At 45.3% G+C, this 16,037-nt stretch overlaps 1 protein-coding gene across 1 annotated transcript; it reads right to left on the bottom strand.

Moving 5' to 3' along the window:
* Positions 1-483: 483 nt before the first annotated feature.
* Positions 484-15,751, bottom strand: TSPAN15 (tetraspanin 15). Its single transcript, XM_066191883.1, has 8 exons — positions 15,656-15,751; positions 11,403-11,588; positions 9,447-9,521; positions 7,607-7,702; positions 5,886-6,002; positions 3,067-3,114; positions 1,549-1,665; positions 484-1,247 (listed from the first exon to the last, which is right to left on the bottom strand). Exons 1-8 carry the CDS (start codon positions 15,749-15,751, stop codon positions 1,104-1,106), a joined length of 879 nt encoding a protein of 292 aa, XP_066047980.1. The 3' UTR covers positions 484-1,103.
* Positions 15,752-16,037: the final 286 nt, after the last annotated feature.

Below are 16,037 nucleotides of genomic sequence, written 5' to 3'. Positions count from 1 at the left end.
GAAAGAATAGTATCAGATGTTGCCATGTTTTTCTTAGTGGAGTGTTCGGAAAAGCAGAGATTTACATTCAGGATATAAACCTGCTTTATTCTCATCCTGACTTTGGTTTAATTGAAATATTATGATAATTAGGTTTTGCATTTTGCCTGCAGGGCTGGCTGGGGCTGGAGAGACTGCGGAGAAATGCTCAGGACAAAGGAACACCAACAAAAACCTCAGGGCTCGTGGTGGAGAAGCAAGGGAGGCACAGATGTTCAGCAACTCTCCAAAACCCCAGGCAGGCAGCACCCAAGCCAGAACCACAGCTCCTGCTACTTCTGCTTTTTGATTCAGCATTTGAGGGACAGGCTTAACTTACATAAGAAAAACAAACATCATTTTAAACAGAACCCGTGTGCTTTTTTTTTTTTAAGAAAAACGACTCATTGTTTTAATTTCGACCGTAAATTTTAGAAACATGTTGACATACAGAACTCCAAAAAATATGAAGTAATAAATCACCTAGTTAATTTACTAAAGGGGGAAAATACAGTACATCCAAGACTCAAACATCCTGTAAGTTTATACAAAAGCCAGACAGCAACAAACTGCATTAAAAAATAGATCAAGCATTACCTGACTGATTTGACATTGGCATTTGCCCCATTATTAAAAGGCACAGAAGACTGAGCAATGAAAGCGATCAGCATCACGTCCATTATTGTCAGTAAATTCCCCATCATTAGCCTAAAACCCCATTATTAAACACACGTTTAATATCCACCATGTCGATCAGTAAGAAATCTCTCTGGAAGGAGTAAGAAAATAAACTCGGAAAAGGACAAACACTGTAATACAACACTCCGAGACGCAAAGACACTTTCTAGAAATCGACGTTCAAATCTTCTCCGGTTTTTTTCTGGCCGGGTTATCACTCAACAATCACTCAGAAGGAGATTTAATGATCCACAGACCCAACCCTCCGGCGGTCCTCCTCTGGTGTGTCCTGATCGCACCCAGCGCCGGCTGCTGGCTGCTTCACCACCCGCACAGAGTCTGGAACAGCCAGCACCAACCAAAGCCGCTGGGTTTGCCTGCTTTCGCTGTGTTCTGGGCTCTCCGAGTCACCCCGGGTAACACATGCAGCAGCCGGCTCCAGCGAACTCGGGGGCAGCTCTGTCCCCAAAGAAGGTCTCGCTCAGCTTGTGCTCCGTGATGATGTCCTCCACCCGGGTGATGTACAGCAGGGACAGCAGCACCCCCAGGAACTGCCAGAGGAAGGGCAGACTCAGTCAGACAGCACATGCAGCTTATCTCACTGGAGCATTGCAAAGTTGTCACAGCTAGGGGAGGACTCAAAAAAACCCACAACCAACCCCGAGCAAAAGCGAATAACCTCACCAAACCCTGCAACGTATCACAGTGATGCTACTAAATTACCAGAATGCCGCCTCAGCTTATCAATTACATTAAATTACAAAAGGAAATTATGATTACAGTCAAACGAGGTTTCACACGGCGGCAGATCAGATGTTCCCTCTCACATTTCACACGGCAGCCCTCTCTTACCTGGGGCAGCAATATGCCCAGCAGCACACCAGCCATGATGCTGTAGTTGTCCAAAAACCAAATGAGCACAGCGTTCGTGCACCCTCGGACGTAGATGACGTGCTGAACACTCAAGCGCTGCAAAATATCAGAGTAAGGGTTCAGCAGGCAGTTCCACTGGTGTGTGACACACGTGGCAACTCGTAACTCAGCGAGGCATACTTGGTTTGCCTTCCCATCTCTTTAAACCCACTGAGATTACCAAAGACCTCATCGATAACTCTTCCTTCTGTTGTTAAGCTGCTCCACACCTTAACAAATCACTCTGTTTTTTAAAAGTTATCCCACACCTGAGTATGTTATTTCAGTGCCTGAAACCTGTTTGTTGCAGCCATTTTTCAACAAGAACTCAATTCTCATTTAAGGCCACTTGGAAAGCAGAGAAGCCTCTCTTTAGCCTTCACCTCCGCTTCCAAGTTGAAAATGCAGCAGCGGAAAAACATAAATTGTGGACCAAGTGCTTTGCAGAAAGACCCTAAAGAGGACAGGAACAAGGGGATTTTGGATTCAGTCCTGCAAGCTGTGGTGCTCCGTGACCCCCAACCCATAATACAGAAAGCACTTGAGGCTGCAGAGGGTCCTAAGCAGATGAATGCGGTAAAGTTAAGCATATGCTGAAGTGCTCCGTGTTAGAGCCCGGCTGGAGCGTTCGGGTGATTAAGCCACAAATCAATGAATCTAAACGAAGACAAGTTGTGTTTAAAGATAACTGGTAATCCCCAAAACCAACAACCGAGGCTGGCATTGTGCTCCAAGTGCCTCAAATGAGCTGGGGAGAGGAGCTTTTTGCAGACCAGCTCCCCCCCCCGCCCCCTGCCCTGCCTCGCCCCAGCGCTCCAAAGTCAGGAGTGAAGAACTCAGGGCAGATCCAATTACCGATTTCCCTTCTTAATCACTCTGCAATTACTGCCTTGAGCCGGCAGTCTCTCCTCTGGAGTCACTGGGGCTGTTCCCAAAAGGGAAGGCTGTAGGAGGAGGCCCCATTCCACTCCTTGGAGGGAGGAGAAGGCAGCCAACACAACCAGGGAAGTCCCACGGCTCTTCCAGGAATACTATCACAGGCTCGAAAATAAAACACACATCCCTGGGATATAAAATACTTGAGAAACAGCTATGTTGGCTTTTATCAATGCCAGTGTTACTGAGAAACTTCGGCTTTTAAGTACTAAAAGCTTTCCCCAACTCAAATCACTGCTTCAAATTTTGAAAGCAGCTTTTTGTGCATTAATTGTGCAATTAGCTTGGGGAAGTCAACAAACGAGGAATCACGGACAACTCAAAGAAGGGAAGATAGAAGCAGCATCAAACAAGTTTCTTCTCATATATGGAAATTATTCCAGGAAAAAAGAACTGTTTTAATTGCCGATTTAACTTTTAACAGATTAAAGCACACAGAAAACACTTTTATAACAGACCAAAAAAAAAAATGCAGAGAAGCAGCACCCCCTGCCATGACAGGGTGGGCACTGGCTGCGTTACCTCTTGGTCAATGGTTTTGTATCCACACATGGTGTTGATAATGTCTGTCTGAAAATAAAACAACAAATATGAATGCAGCAGGACACTAAAAATCACAGAAATATTATTTTTACTCTGTGTTCACCCAGCTCATACAGAAGCAATGACAAGGTTATTTCCCAGTCCAACACCAGCTTATCCCAGCACCCCAGTGTCAGATTTAGTTAGAACTCTACGTGATTTTAGAGGAATGAGTATTGTCAGCGTGTCACAAGATATTTGAACCATTTCTATCCAACAAAACCAGGGTGGCACCAGCAACCAACGTGAGCTGTGACAGAGCTGTGTGACACAGCTGCACCCACAGAATGAACAGCTGGATTTCCTTTTAAAGCCTTAATAATTTAACACACCTTATTACTAAAACCAGGGGTTAACACAGCCTTCATGCCAACATGATGACAGATTTAAGCTCAGAAATATCTTCGGTTTCGAATAACCTCCAATACTACGAATGCTTTTTGCAAGGCTAAATTCATTACAATATTCATACAATACCATTATATACATAAATATAAACCCCATATACTTAAGAGAGACTGAGTGCTTGCATTCACCACAGATCACTAACGCATTTTCTGTAGCTATGTCATGCCTTCTGTGTGTTCCAAGGTTCTACCTGGAAAGCCTGGAAAAGCCGACCGGAAAATACCGTCCTTCACTTAAAAATCGTCCAATGTAAAAAACCCCTGGCGTCAAAGGAAGCAGTGAACAAAGACATGGAGGAGAGTTTGTAAGCCCCCCAAAAATCTGGGCTCTCACTTTGAACACACAGCTGTCGGACAAACAGGGCTCAGCACATTCCTAGAAGGAAAAGCTCGGACCATTCCACAGGGCTGTTGGGAAACGGTGCCATCCACAGGTAATAAACACACTTGGAAGTCAACATCAATATTAGGCACCAGTGTGTTGCTCTGGCTGTGAGTGATTTCATGTCCCCAAACCGACTGACCCACATGTGGTGACTCCCAAAATACGTGACCACAAGGAAGGCAGTCCCCTCATATAACTTTATAAACACAGAATTTGCTGACAGGACGTCGTGGCATAAGCAAATGTATGCAGAGGAGATAAACACATTGGAAACAGAGGATTAAAGGCATTTGGGACTAATTTCTATCTGCTACACTGGTGTAAGTCTCTAATAAATAATTTGACTTAAACATAGTTCCTTTAGGGCCCCCCCCAGTATGAGCTGGCTGGTGTTAGCAGAAAGCTTTTACAGAGGATCAGAATCCAGGCACCAACATTAGCGGGAGTTTTCCATGACTACAAAGCCAATGAGTAATCACAAACCATATCTGCAGCTTTCCAGAACAGAAACCAGCCTGTATTTGGAAGGATTTGTCAAACACACAAGATTGATGCATTTTAGGGTTGTTTCCTCCCCGAGGCAGCCATGCACAGCCCTGGTGCTGGTGTTACCGTGCCTGGACTGCACAGAGCACAGCAACAGCATCTCCCTGCTGCAGGGCCATGAGCCCTCACCTGCTGCAGCACCTGGAGGGACCACATTTCCCGCTGGGGCTTCTCCCTGCCTTCCAATTAACTTCCCTGAGCTTAACACTTAATGGGCCACAAGCAGCCTAATCCTTCCCTCCCCAGTTGTCAGTGAAGCATACAGAGAATATACTCCCCATTTTTCCCTGGAGAAGTTTTTATTTCAGTGCTTTCCCTTTCCTGAAGGCAAAATCCTTAGTTGTTCTGCTCCATCCAGCTGCAGATTCTTTCTCAAAAACACCGAGGACTCAGAGCATAACTGTTCAGCTTTGGTTTCTGAGAATAAATCAAAGCTCATCGCAGATTTGAACAGGCCCCTTCCCACACACCAAGAAAGTGTGAGCACACGTAATAAACACCTTCCTATGATACACATTTCTCAGCAACACCTAGCAGGATTCCTGACACAACCATTGCATCTATTTTTCCTTTCTTTTAATTAAACAGCCATGCTCAAGGCAGATGTTAAAGGCCAGCCCAAACCAGGCAGCAGCAGGACATCCATCCTGTGCTCTGCTCTTACACACACCCAATTTCTCTGTCTTGTGTTCAGACTAGAGACCAAAACCCAGTGAGGCAGGGACTGCCTGTACTGGAGTAATTGAGGAATAGTTCTTCACCAAATTCGGCATTGCAGGTATCCCTCAAATGAAGAGCAGTGGATTACAGAATTAATTAAAACACATTTGCATGGAAATCAATGCCTGCTCCTAGTGCTGTCAGCACCAGCTAGTACCAGTTCATCACAGGCTGAGAAACTGGTTCACACTTCAGTCCTTCCAGGATTTTAGTTTTCAAGGATAGGCTGGGGCAGACCTGTGGCCACAAGCATGCCCTGACCCTGAGGTCAGCTGCCCACATTTTTGGATTATTCTGGAGATGACAAGGTCATCCTGTTTGGTTTTTAATTCCCACAGCAGCTGGAGCACATCCCTCTGACCCCCACCCACAGAAGCCACCGGGTCCCAGCTTTCCTGGCAAAGCTGGAGCAGCAGACCCTGGGGAAAGCACCAGCAAAACTGAATTTTAAGCAGCTCTGGTTCAGGTGAGCCATGAGATTAGTGGAGCTCCCAGCACCCCTTCTGGGGCTGGGAAATGGGTCAGTAAAATGCACCATAGCAAACACATCTAATCCATTACTTTCTCCCTTTCAAGCTGTCAAGACCAACAGATCCACTGGGCGAGGAAAAGACCCATTTTCCTTCACTTCTTACCCAGATTTCCCAAAGTCAGGCACCTTTTTAAGCGAACACCAGTGATGCTGAGATGCCAGGACTCACCTTATTTCTGATGCAGCAAGTGTAGGGCACCCCACAAGCCAGTGGGCCTGGAGCTTCACAGTTGTGGTACACATTTTGGGACCAATCTTTATAATCTTCCCCACCACAGCACTTAAACTGGAGAAAAAAAAAAACAAAACAAAACAAAACAAAAAACAACAACCACTCAATAACTCAATGATCTTAAAGGTCTTCTCCAACCTAAATGGTTCTACAATTCGAAAAAGAAAAGGAAAAAAAAAATGGTACCCTAAACTCTTTGAACAAGTAGAATGCAAAGTAAGAATAAAACTATTTTAAAAGCCCTGAGCTACCAAAAAATTCTGTCATTTTATCAGCAAGGCATATATGAATGTATATGGCAAATACAGCTTAAAAGAATTAAAGATGCAGGTAACACTCCTCTGTCACTCATTGAACCAGGGTGCCAGAGCAAAGAACTTGGTGCAAAGTTCCACCTCCCACCTTTTCTGAGTAGAAAAATTATCCTTCCAGCTCTGAACATCATTAAGCAGTGTTTTTACATTGACTCTATCTTGACCTGTAATTTACCTCCGCAGTTGTTTTAAGGATTACGACTGCCTTCCCAACTGGATCTAAAAGACAGAAGTGTTGCTCTAAGGCATAAATTAATCTCACCAAAACACTGTGGGTGTCATTTAGAAGAACTGAAAGCTGGCAAACAAATACTGTAAGTTTACACTGACTTAATATAAACATTCACTTTATAATTTAAACGAAGGGAAAAGGAGGAGTTCATTTAATCACTAACGTGTACGTATCCATAATTTTGGGCAGTGCATGGAAACTTTAAGGCGTTATGAAGTCTAATGACAAAATTTCCTCAGGATGGTCTGCTTTTGACAGACTTTCCATGCTAACTTTGTTTTTCAAAGCAGGCTGCCATCTCCATAACGATGTCCTAGAATATATGTATCACTTCCTAAGTCAATTTTTTTAATAAGCATTACTTGGCATGGTCACGGACATCACATGGGCCCTGACATCACATTTCTGAACCCTTTTTGCTTCTTCTACAGTCTCTGAACTGCATGGCAGAACTCTTCAATAACCCAATAAACACTTCCACGGATCAGCCTTATTAAAAAAAACAAAACAAAAAAAAAAGAGGCTGTGAGTCAATTCCTCGTGCCATTAAGTAATGCTCAGCTGGGCTCACCACAGTTTCTGAATTTTAATTACAGGTAGATACTCTCCCACTGGTATTTCCTTCCAATAATCACCTTGTTAAAGAGCTCTGTGCATGCCCTGGAGCAGCCACACAACGGCCCAGGTTGTAGCAGACTAAATGCCACCTCATTTTCCTTTAACCAATGCCTCCTGCTAACCAGATGCATCTCAATCTCTTGGACCAGCTAGCAGAAATGTTGAGTGCAAGGCCACGGGTGGAATTCAGACTGAATTCGTCTGAATCCGGCTGTTGGGCCACTCTAAGCCTACAGGTTTGTAGGATCATTTCAATTGCACCTGCCAAGGCAAAAGCTGCATTTTGGCCCTCTCTTTTTGCAGTGATGTAAGAGGGTTTTAAATGCCAGCTGGAATGCTGGATGAGCCCTGACCTCAGCAGGAACACCGTAAAAGATGACACACGAGATCTCATCCCCCTCATCCATAACAACTTGATTGTCACATCACTGGAAAAACTCAAAGCTGTTGCTGAGTTAGTCCAAGGGGGGGGGGGGGGGGGGGAACCAACAAACCTGCTTTTGAACAGAATCCATGATGTTCTTGAAGTCTAAATCATCATAGTAATTCTCAATTCCTCTTCTAATGTTATCATTCAAAAATTTGATTGTCTAGAAAGCAAAAGGAAAACAAGATTCATGGGTTGCACAATGGGCACACGGGCTTGAACAGAATTAGAAGAGCAGGTTAAAGTGACAAGTGTAACCAATGAGCACGAAAGAAAAGGCTTTTTCTTTTTTTTAGAGAAAAAACCAAAACACTCATTAAAAACAAATTTTAGCACAGCCCTGCAGGGACCAACCATCTGTTCTCCTCTGTGGAAGCAGCCTCACTGCTGGGTGTGGGCTGGGAAGGGCAACACCTCTCACTGCTGGAATTCTCCAAGCATCTCCCAGAGATGGTCCCATTATCCCCAGGCAGGATTCCTGTCCCTGGGGACCCTCATCATCTTCTGGATGCCAGAGCAGTGGGTTTGAGTGGTGGACCTTGGCACCGTGGTCTGCACCACGCCCCGAGCAACAAGACTTGACTGTGTCACCACCATTCGTGAATTTCATTTTCCGGGAATTCTTCCACTAATTTGATTTTCCAAAGAGTCCGTAATTGCCAGATAGAGAGCTTCATTCCACATGGAGCGGAATAAAAGGTGTATCTGTATGTTTTACAGTGGTTGTTTTGAGAAATATGGCAGTGAGGCAATGGCAGATATAAAATGGCATCTCCTCAGCGCAGCATAAATTTAAATCACCAAAATTAAATTAAATTAAATTAAATTAAATTAAATTAAATCACCAAAGTGTTTTCAAAGTTCAGAAGATGAGAGGGAAAAAAAAAAAAAAGAAAAAAAGAAAAACAGTGTTTAGTTTTCAAGATCCAGCACAATCTCAGCACAGCAGAACCAGGGACTAATCACGACCAGAATGTAACAACTTTCCTTTCAATCCAGCTGCTGAAATGGACAAAGTTAAAGCCTTACAGGTCAGAAAACCTGAAATACACTCACTCATCTTCTCAGCATTACAAACTGCAACACTTACAAACTAACAAGAATGAAAAGGGTTATCACAGCAGTGCTGAGAATTATTACAGGACCCTCCTAACTGGTCAAGAACCTCATTTAGACTCTACAGATTTGAAGAGGAAGCAGGGAAAGAAATGGGGAAAATGCACATAATGTGCAAAACAGACTTAAAGAGAGGCTACTACCCTAAGCTTCTGTAAATACTTTCTTGTTCTCCCCCTACTAACCCAAACTTCTCCACTAACCTTGAAAAACAAGGGAAGAAATCTGTCCCTAAGCGTAGCTGTCCCGCTATAAATCGAAGCACAGACATCTAGGACTTGCCATTGTTAATGTTTCAAAGCATTTCTAACTGAAAAAACAGTCTGCTGCTTTCTGTGCAGAAAAATCAAGGGTTGAATACAGTTGGAGCATGCTTGTCAATGATGGAGTCTCCTGTATAAATTTTTTATGTTGCTTACGGATGTGAGCAGGGAAGAGCTGTCCTTTAACTGAGGCAAAACATTTGGGCCACTAAAAAACAACAGTCTCCAAATCCATCTGGAAACTTCCCAAATTAGCAGTCAGACACAGATGGCAAAACAGAAGAAATCATTTTGTCATACACGAAGAGCTGGAAACTCATTTTGCCTCTATTGCACATTTGTAGTCACCAGATTTTCTCCAAACCTGGAATTTGTCTCTGGAATGGTGGCAAACGCCACCACTGCTGAACCCTGAAGACCCCAAAAAACCTGGACCTGTCTCCAGACCTCTACCAACGAGTGCTCAGGTGACAACAGCTGTTATTTAGCAGAGCTGAATCATATCAAAATCTGAAGCGAGCAGCTCACCTGGTTCCTGAAGATCAGGGCCACCACTCCACCGGTCAGCTCAATCAGCAAGCAGATACCAAGGATGTACATGAACTGCAGGAAAACAAGTGCAAGTGAGTCATTAGACAGAACTCCAATTGCTTTTCCAATTAGTGCCCTTAAGTCTAGCATTCAATTGCCAATACACTTGGCTTTCAGCATGGCATTTTAAAGGAAAATATATAAAATTATGGGTTTGTTCTTATAAAACTGTCAATGTCACCAGAAAGCCTTTTTTCCTCACTTAAATTACTCTGGATTTTGCCCAATTGGCAAGCACATTATTTTTCTGCCCTGAACGGACTCAAAACCATGAGGTGTTATTATCCTGCCAAGAAACTCCCTTCCACAACAGCATCCCAGAGCAGCACACTGATGGACTGCTACAAACCACACCACACTTCATGCTTTTATGCTTCCTACAAAACCAGTGCTTACCTTTCAATTAGTGGATAAAGCAGCACACCTTAAGATAATCCAAACCACCTTCCACTACACTGCCTGTGATAAATCAAAGCCAAATTCCAGCCTTGGTACCTTTTAGTGTGTTGCCTGCCACATTCATTTGCCTGTGCATACAGACGTGCTCACACACCGCCACGTGCGCATCCATGACTGCCCATCAAAGCATAGGCAAAATGTGAAAAATAAGAAGAAATCTATTGCACTGTGAGAGAGCTGCAGCATGCCAGTACTTGAAATGCTTTTTCAACCCTTCTGGCCTAAAAAGACAGGCGTTAATCAAATTTAGGTCTGCTGTGTAACAGTGAACTTCATCAGGAGTGAAGTTTCATGATCCCTCGTCTGAAAATAATCCCTAATACTCTCCTCTGAAAGCTGCTTTAACTTCTGTGCGCTCAGTGTCAGTGTCAGGAATTCACCAGACAGGTATCTTTTCTCCTGCTAAATCTGGAATCAGCCTGGGAAGCTGGCATCAGGGACTGGCTTTGTTGAACACCCAGCTGGGTTTGCTACCAGGACAGGAACAGAAAATGTTCCTGGCACCTGACACGCCACCACGCTCAGTGGGGAAGAAGCCTAAGGAGGGGCTCTCAGTAAAATTCCAGTACAACTTCAAAATCCACGGTTATTTCTGGCTTTGCCTTCCATAACAAACCACATCTTTAGCATTGTGTTAGACTGAACTGACATGACAAGGCCAGGTTGGGTTGGGTTTTTGAGCAGCCTGGTCTAAGTGGAAGGTGTCCCCGCTCATCGCAAGGGAGTTGGACTAGGTCGCTTCCAACCCAAACTCTGTGTGATTCTCTGCAGGTGAAAATGAAGTTTGCACACTTTAATTTTAATTAGTCACATGCGCAGCTTCCATCTGCAACCGTAACATTACCCAGGAATTTCCCTAAAATTCACCCTTTCAGAGGCACTGGGGAAAGAAAAAAACCTTGTCCCTTTCATTTCACCCTCAGGGCCCTTCTCTCCAAGGCCCGAGCTCCATGTCTAACTGTGAACACACGTTTCTCCATCTCCCCTCTACATTCCACTTCCCAGGGGAGGACAGACAGACTCCAGCCGTGCCGGACGTCAGCCTGAGCCAGGGTTCCTCTCTTTCTTCCTCTGGGTTGAAACCAGCAGCCAGCATCAACTGGTACGTCAGCAGCTGCGTTTGCACAAGATACGCAGCCACTGATAATAACTCAATTCCTGGTTATTTTCCACAGCACCTGAACTGCTGGGGAAGCTCCTTTCCCCAGCGCTGGGCTCAGACCCTCGCCGGTCCTGTCGCGGGCAAGACCCAATGCTGCTGCTCCCTGAGGGAGGGACCACAGCCACTAAATTCAGATTTAATTTAAAGGTTTAAAAAAGCAACTGCGTTAAAATGTTTTTCAGTGCCGACATAGTTCTGGATGTGAATTCAGAGGACAGTAAAAAGCAAAAGCAACAAGCCTTAGAAATAGGAATAAAAATTCCAACACTTACTGCTTGCAGAAGGCATAAATTGTCTCTTAGAGAAGCCAGTACACCCACAAAGGATACCAGGAACATTACAATGCCCAAAAGTATTAAAATAATTGCTGGGGCTAGAAAGGCACTTTCTAAAGTTTTGTACTTCTGTCTTTCAATTTCTGCATAAATCCCAACGGCAAGGACGAGGGCTCCGATCACCTGGAAGAGAAACAGAGGAGAGCACAGATGTTACTCCTTCTCCCAGTAAACACAGAGATGACAGGTTGAGTACACAGGAACCTGTCACTGCTCACTTCAGGATTCATTATAAACAATGAAACACCCAAAGCAGAAGTTTGGATTAGAAAAAAAAAACAAACTTAAAACTCTCAAAGACTGAAGTGGAAAAAGAGCTGAGTTGGAAAAAAAATGAAACTTGTTCATTTCAAAAATATATTTAATCATGTTTTAACATTCTGGACGTTAAACTAATCAAAATATACATCAATGGTTGAAATGTAATTTATTCCCCATCTGAGATCACATATATTACATATATGAGCAACGGCCACGGCAGGTTTTGGTTTTCTTTTTGCATGTCTGTCTGTCCTTCTCTCTGTGTGTATAAATATATAGAAATATAAATATGCTTCTCACATAACACAGTTTCTAAGCTGGTCTGCAAACAGCCTATCTGTCCCTTCATATTAACTCCTACTGTATTTAGGCTCAGTGAAGACAGTCAGATATTTCCTGTACCTCCATTCCTCCTGCCATCAGGAGAAAGGCACCAGATTAAAAACTGAAAAAAAAAAAAAAACAAAAACCTAAGTTTGAAATTATGTCAACTTGAGCAACTACCAGATAAAGCTGACAAGTGGAATAGGAAGGGACATATTTCATTTAACAAGGTAAAGATATTTCAATCAAAATTATTAGTTAAGTCGAATCATTTGGTATTAAAATTATGGTGTGCAGCAAATCACTTTGAATTATGCTGAATTGATTAAAATAAAAAATAGGTCACAATACTTAATTTGCAAAAATTCCAGTGGAAAAACTTTGCTGCTGACTCCAACAGCCGGACACATCGTCAGGGAAGAGACCAGACACAAATCAATCATTCTGGCAATCTGATAAACAACACTCCCCTTTCCTGACCTGCCATGTCCACAGGAAACACCAGTCTGCTCTCTGCACACCAGCGCTTCTTAACTGTACTTCTAAAATTTTTAATTTCACTTCTTAATTTTGGATGTGACACAAAGGGCACAGAGGGACACACGATGCGAGTTACGAGCTCATGAGCCAAACGGATGAAATACTTTTTTTTAAATAAGGGATAGCTTAATATAAATAGCAACTTAGTGGAAATTCTTGATTCTCTATGGAAATGAATAATGACACCAAAGGACAATATGTAGGGAATGCCACCGGTTTGTCATTTAAAGAGAGAAAATTCTCAGAAGGGTTCACCCAAAAAAAGTAAATACACTGCAGCTATTTAAAAAGCAACTTAAAATTTGACCAAATGGAGAATAACCAGATTCTCCTGCAAACACTGAAGTGGCACTAACAACAGTAACATGTACCACAGGTATTAAAGCTTGAAAGGGACTACCAGAATTTCAGAAGAGTGTTGTTTCAAGACTAGAACTTTTTACTCAAATGTCGCTTTCTTAACCATAGTTTTCTCATCAAAGCACTAAATTTCAGGAGGTTTCGGCTAAAAGGTGCCTGTAAGTAAAATACAAGATACTGCCTACTTTAAGAATAAGATCTATAAATACATGTGGCATCTTCATATGCACGTATCTTCACCGCGCACCCTCCAAGATTTATGCTTTCATTATCTTCTATTTTCTTAAGCATTTCATAAAAACCTTTTAAACCTTTAAAAACAACGGCAAGCAGATGTGCTGAGCCAGCAGCCATCCCACCCGAGTCTCTTCTCCCATCTGTGCTCTCCCTTCCTGTGCCTGGGGGGTGGGAGACACAACCCTTACGTCACGGACTGTTTACATCCTGCCTCCTTCACAACAGCTCCCAGTTTGGCAATTCCAGCTGTGTGCACAGGAAGAATTAACTGGCCTGACTCACATTAAATGAGCATCCACCAGCAAATACCAGGGGATTTCTCTGGGGCTTTTGCACACACAGAAGCTGCTTTCCCAAGAGAAAGGAGAAGCATTTATTTATTTGTTTATAAGCAGAAGCTTTAACCCTGTATTTGCAGTTCTTTTTTCTTAAATAAAGCTCAATGACAGCACCTTCTGTTTAAAATGCTGGATTTTGTTTCAGCTGGGCAGGAAAATTACATTACAGCCCCACTGACCAGCCAAAAGAGTTGTCTGGAAAAGTTACAGTGACAGCTAGTTTTCAAAAAAGCCCTGGGTGACAGGGGAAGGTCACAAGGCCTGCAGCAAATATCCCCTCCGACACTCCCAGCAACGCTTTAATTTCCTTTCTGCTTTGGATAAGGCTGGTATTTAGTTCCTGGTGGTTTAAAGCCATCCTGGGGATTCAAATCTGGGCCTTCATCTCTCGTAATGTACCAGAGGAACTGTGACAGCAGGGAGGGAATGGAATGAACTCAGCATCCAGCAGGTCAAAGCCCCAAACAGCAGCAGAACATCACAAACCACCCAATACTCAATGAAGCCAACACTCCCCCAGCCAAGCTTTACTTCCATTTACATTGATTAAAGGGAAAAAAAAAAAAAAACAACAAAAATCCAAAACAACAAACTCAGCAAGAACAACAGTGCTGAAAAGAGAGCCAGGAGACTGACATTTACAGCTGATGAGATCTGCTTCGCTAGGCTGGAATAAAAGAGAATTCCGCGAGCGAAGCCCACACGCCTCACACAACCCGGCGCGTGCTCGGCCCCAGCGCCAGCAGGATGCTGCCCAGCGCCAGCGCTCCCAAAACAACCCCCTGCCATTCCCCCTGTCCTTCTTCCCCTCTCACAGCCCCCATCCTCCCCCTCCCGGAGCAAAGCATCTCCCCGGCACGGCCAACAAATGGAAGCTCTTGCTTATAAACGAGGGCAGAGCATTGAAAACCCAGAGCGAGCGACTACAAAGAGTCAATAAAATGCTCAGGCTGCCTGAAAGAGGCTTTGTCCTCCCGTGGGCGCTCCGAGGATGGTTTCAGGAGGGCTCTTTCTCTGCCACCAGATGAATGTTTACGTCCCACCAGCACGGGCCCTCGCTGCCGACAGAAAACGCGGAGCAGACCAACGCGCGCGGCCCTTCGCGAAGGACGCGCGGCAAGAAAGGGGTCTGAAAAACACCACAACGAATTGGAATGTCCCCTTCCTGAGACTCACGAGTGCAGAATAGCCGTGGAGGAGCACAGGGATCATCAGGAGCCTAAATCCAAGGGTTGGTTTGTCTGCTAAGACAGACGTAAGATATCCGAGATCCCAAAAAGTCTGAATTACACCCAAACACTCTGCGTGTCAATCTTTGATCATTAAATCATGGGTTGAATCTGACACTCGCTAGCAAAGCTGGTGGATCTAAGCCTCTTCTCCCACGGAGCAGAGCAAAAGCCTTATGCTCCCAACTGGTAAATACCCTGTCAGACAAAAACAGACCAGCCAAACTAGAACTTAAGCAGCGTTTAAAGTGAAAAAGCCAGATAGAAAAAACCCTGCCTGAGCACCTCTGGCATCGGTACCACTTGGAAGCCAGCATCCTCCCAGTATCCCAGAGCCTGAAAAAAGCAACTCTAAAAATCACAGTGCTTACAAAGAGCACTTGCAAAGGGCCTCAGGGTCTCCTTCCAGCCCAGGGGGTGCCCGGTGTGGATTTACCACATGTCAGAAGTCAGTGGTCCGGACTCATCAGCTGGGACTCTCTCTTGGTTTTACCAAACACCTGGATGAGGACAGCAAGTGCCACGCCCCTGTAAACTCTAAAGCCCGGCAGCCTCGCCCTGCCGAGGCTCAGCAGAGCACATACCCAACGCGCCGGGGAGTGACGCTGTAGGGCAAAGGCTCTGTTTGCCCACCTCCCCTGCAGGACAGAGCTGCATTTAATACCCACGTGAAGGATTTTCACCTGCCGAACTTCCAACCCCTGCTAGCCCCCATCCGCCAAAACCAGTCTGTCAATCCCTCGGCAAGCACGGGGCGCTGCGGCCGCGACCAAAAAAAAGCGTGACAGCCGCCACCTCGGCCGCGGAAACATCCACCGATTGCTAACCGCGGAGCCCCGCAGGGCCCGGCTGCGGGACCCCCGCTCCGAGCCGCGCCCCCCGCCCCCGGAGCGCCGCTCACCCAGAACGTGGTGGAGTAGGTGATGAGGGTGAGCTTGAGGCACAGGTAGGAGAGCCGCCCGCAGTAGCGCGCCTGCTCCGGGTCGCCCGCCGCCATCCTCCCTCCCTCCCTCCCTCCCTCCCTCCCTCCCGCGGCACCTGCCGCCGCCCGCCGGGCCCTCCGCCCCTTCCCGGCGCCCGGGAGCGGCCGCCCCGCCGGGCGGGCCCGGGGCCGCCGCCGCTTCCGGCACCGGGGGCGGCACTCGGACCGCGCGGGGAGACCTCGGGAGCGACTGCCCGGCTCCGGCTTCGCCCTTCGTCTTTTCTTCTCCTCGCCTTTCTTTCTTTTTTTTTTTTTTTTTTTAAATTCCCTCGGCAAATGCCCGGCCGCTCGGTCGGGATTA

The sequence above is a fragment of the Chamaea fasciata genome, unplaced genomic scaffold (assembly GCF_029207755.1).
Source record: "Chamaea fasciata isolate MVZ Bird 193981 ecotype frontalis unplaced genomic scaffold, bChaFas1.0.hap1 SCAF_9, whole genome shotgun sequence".
Taxonomy (NCBI): domain Eukaryota; kingdom Metazoa; phylum Chordata; class Aves; order Passeriformes; family Sylviidae; genus Chamaea; species Chamaea fasciata.
Note: the sequence above shows the minus strand (reverse complement) of the source record. Positions and strands in the feature narration are given on the sequence as shown.

Coding starts and splice junctions, on each gene's coding strand:
- TSPAN15 (XM_066191883.1), bottom strand. CDS start 15,751: ATGGCGGCGGGCGACCCGGAGCAGGCGCGCTACTGCGGGCGGCTCTCC. Junction 7,703..9,446: donor CCCTGATCTTCAGGAACCAG/GTGAGCTGCTCG, acceptor TTTGCTTTCTAG/ACAATCAAATTTTTGAATGA. Junction 1,248..1,548: donor TGGGCATATTGCTGCCCCAG/GTAAGAGAGGGC, acceptor TTCCTCTGGCAG/TTCCTGGGGGTGCTGCTGTC.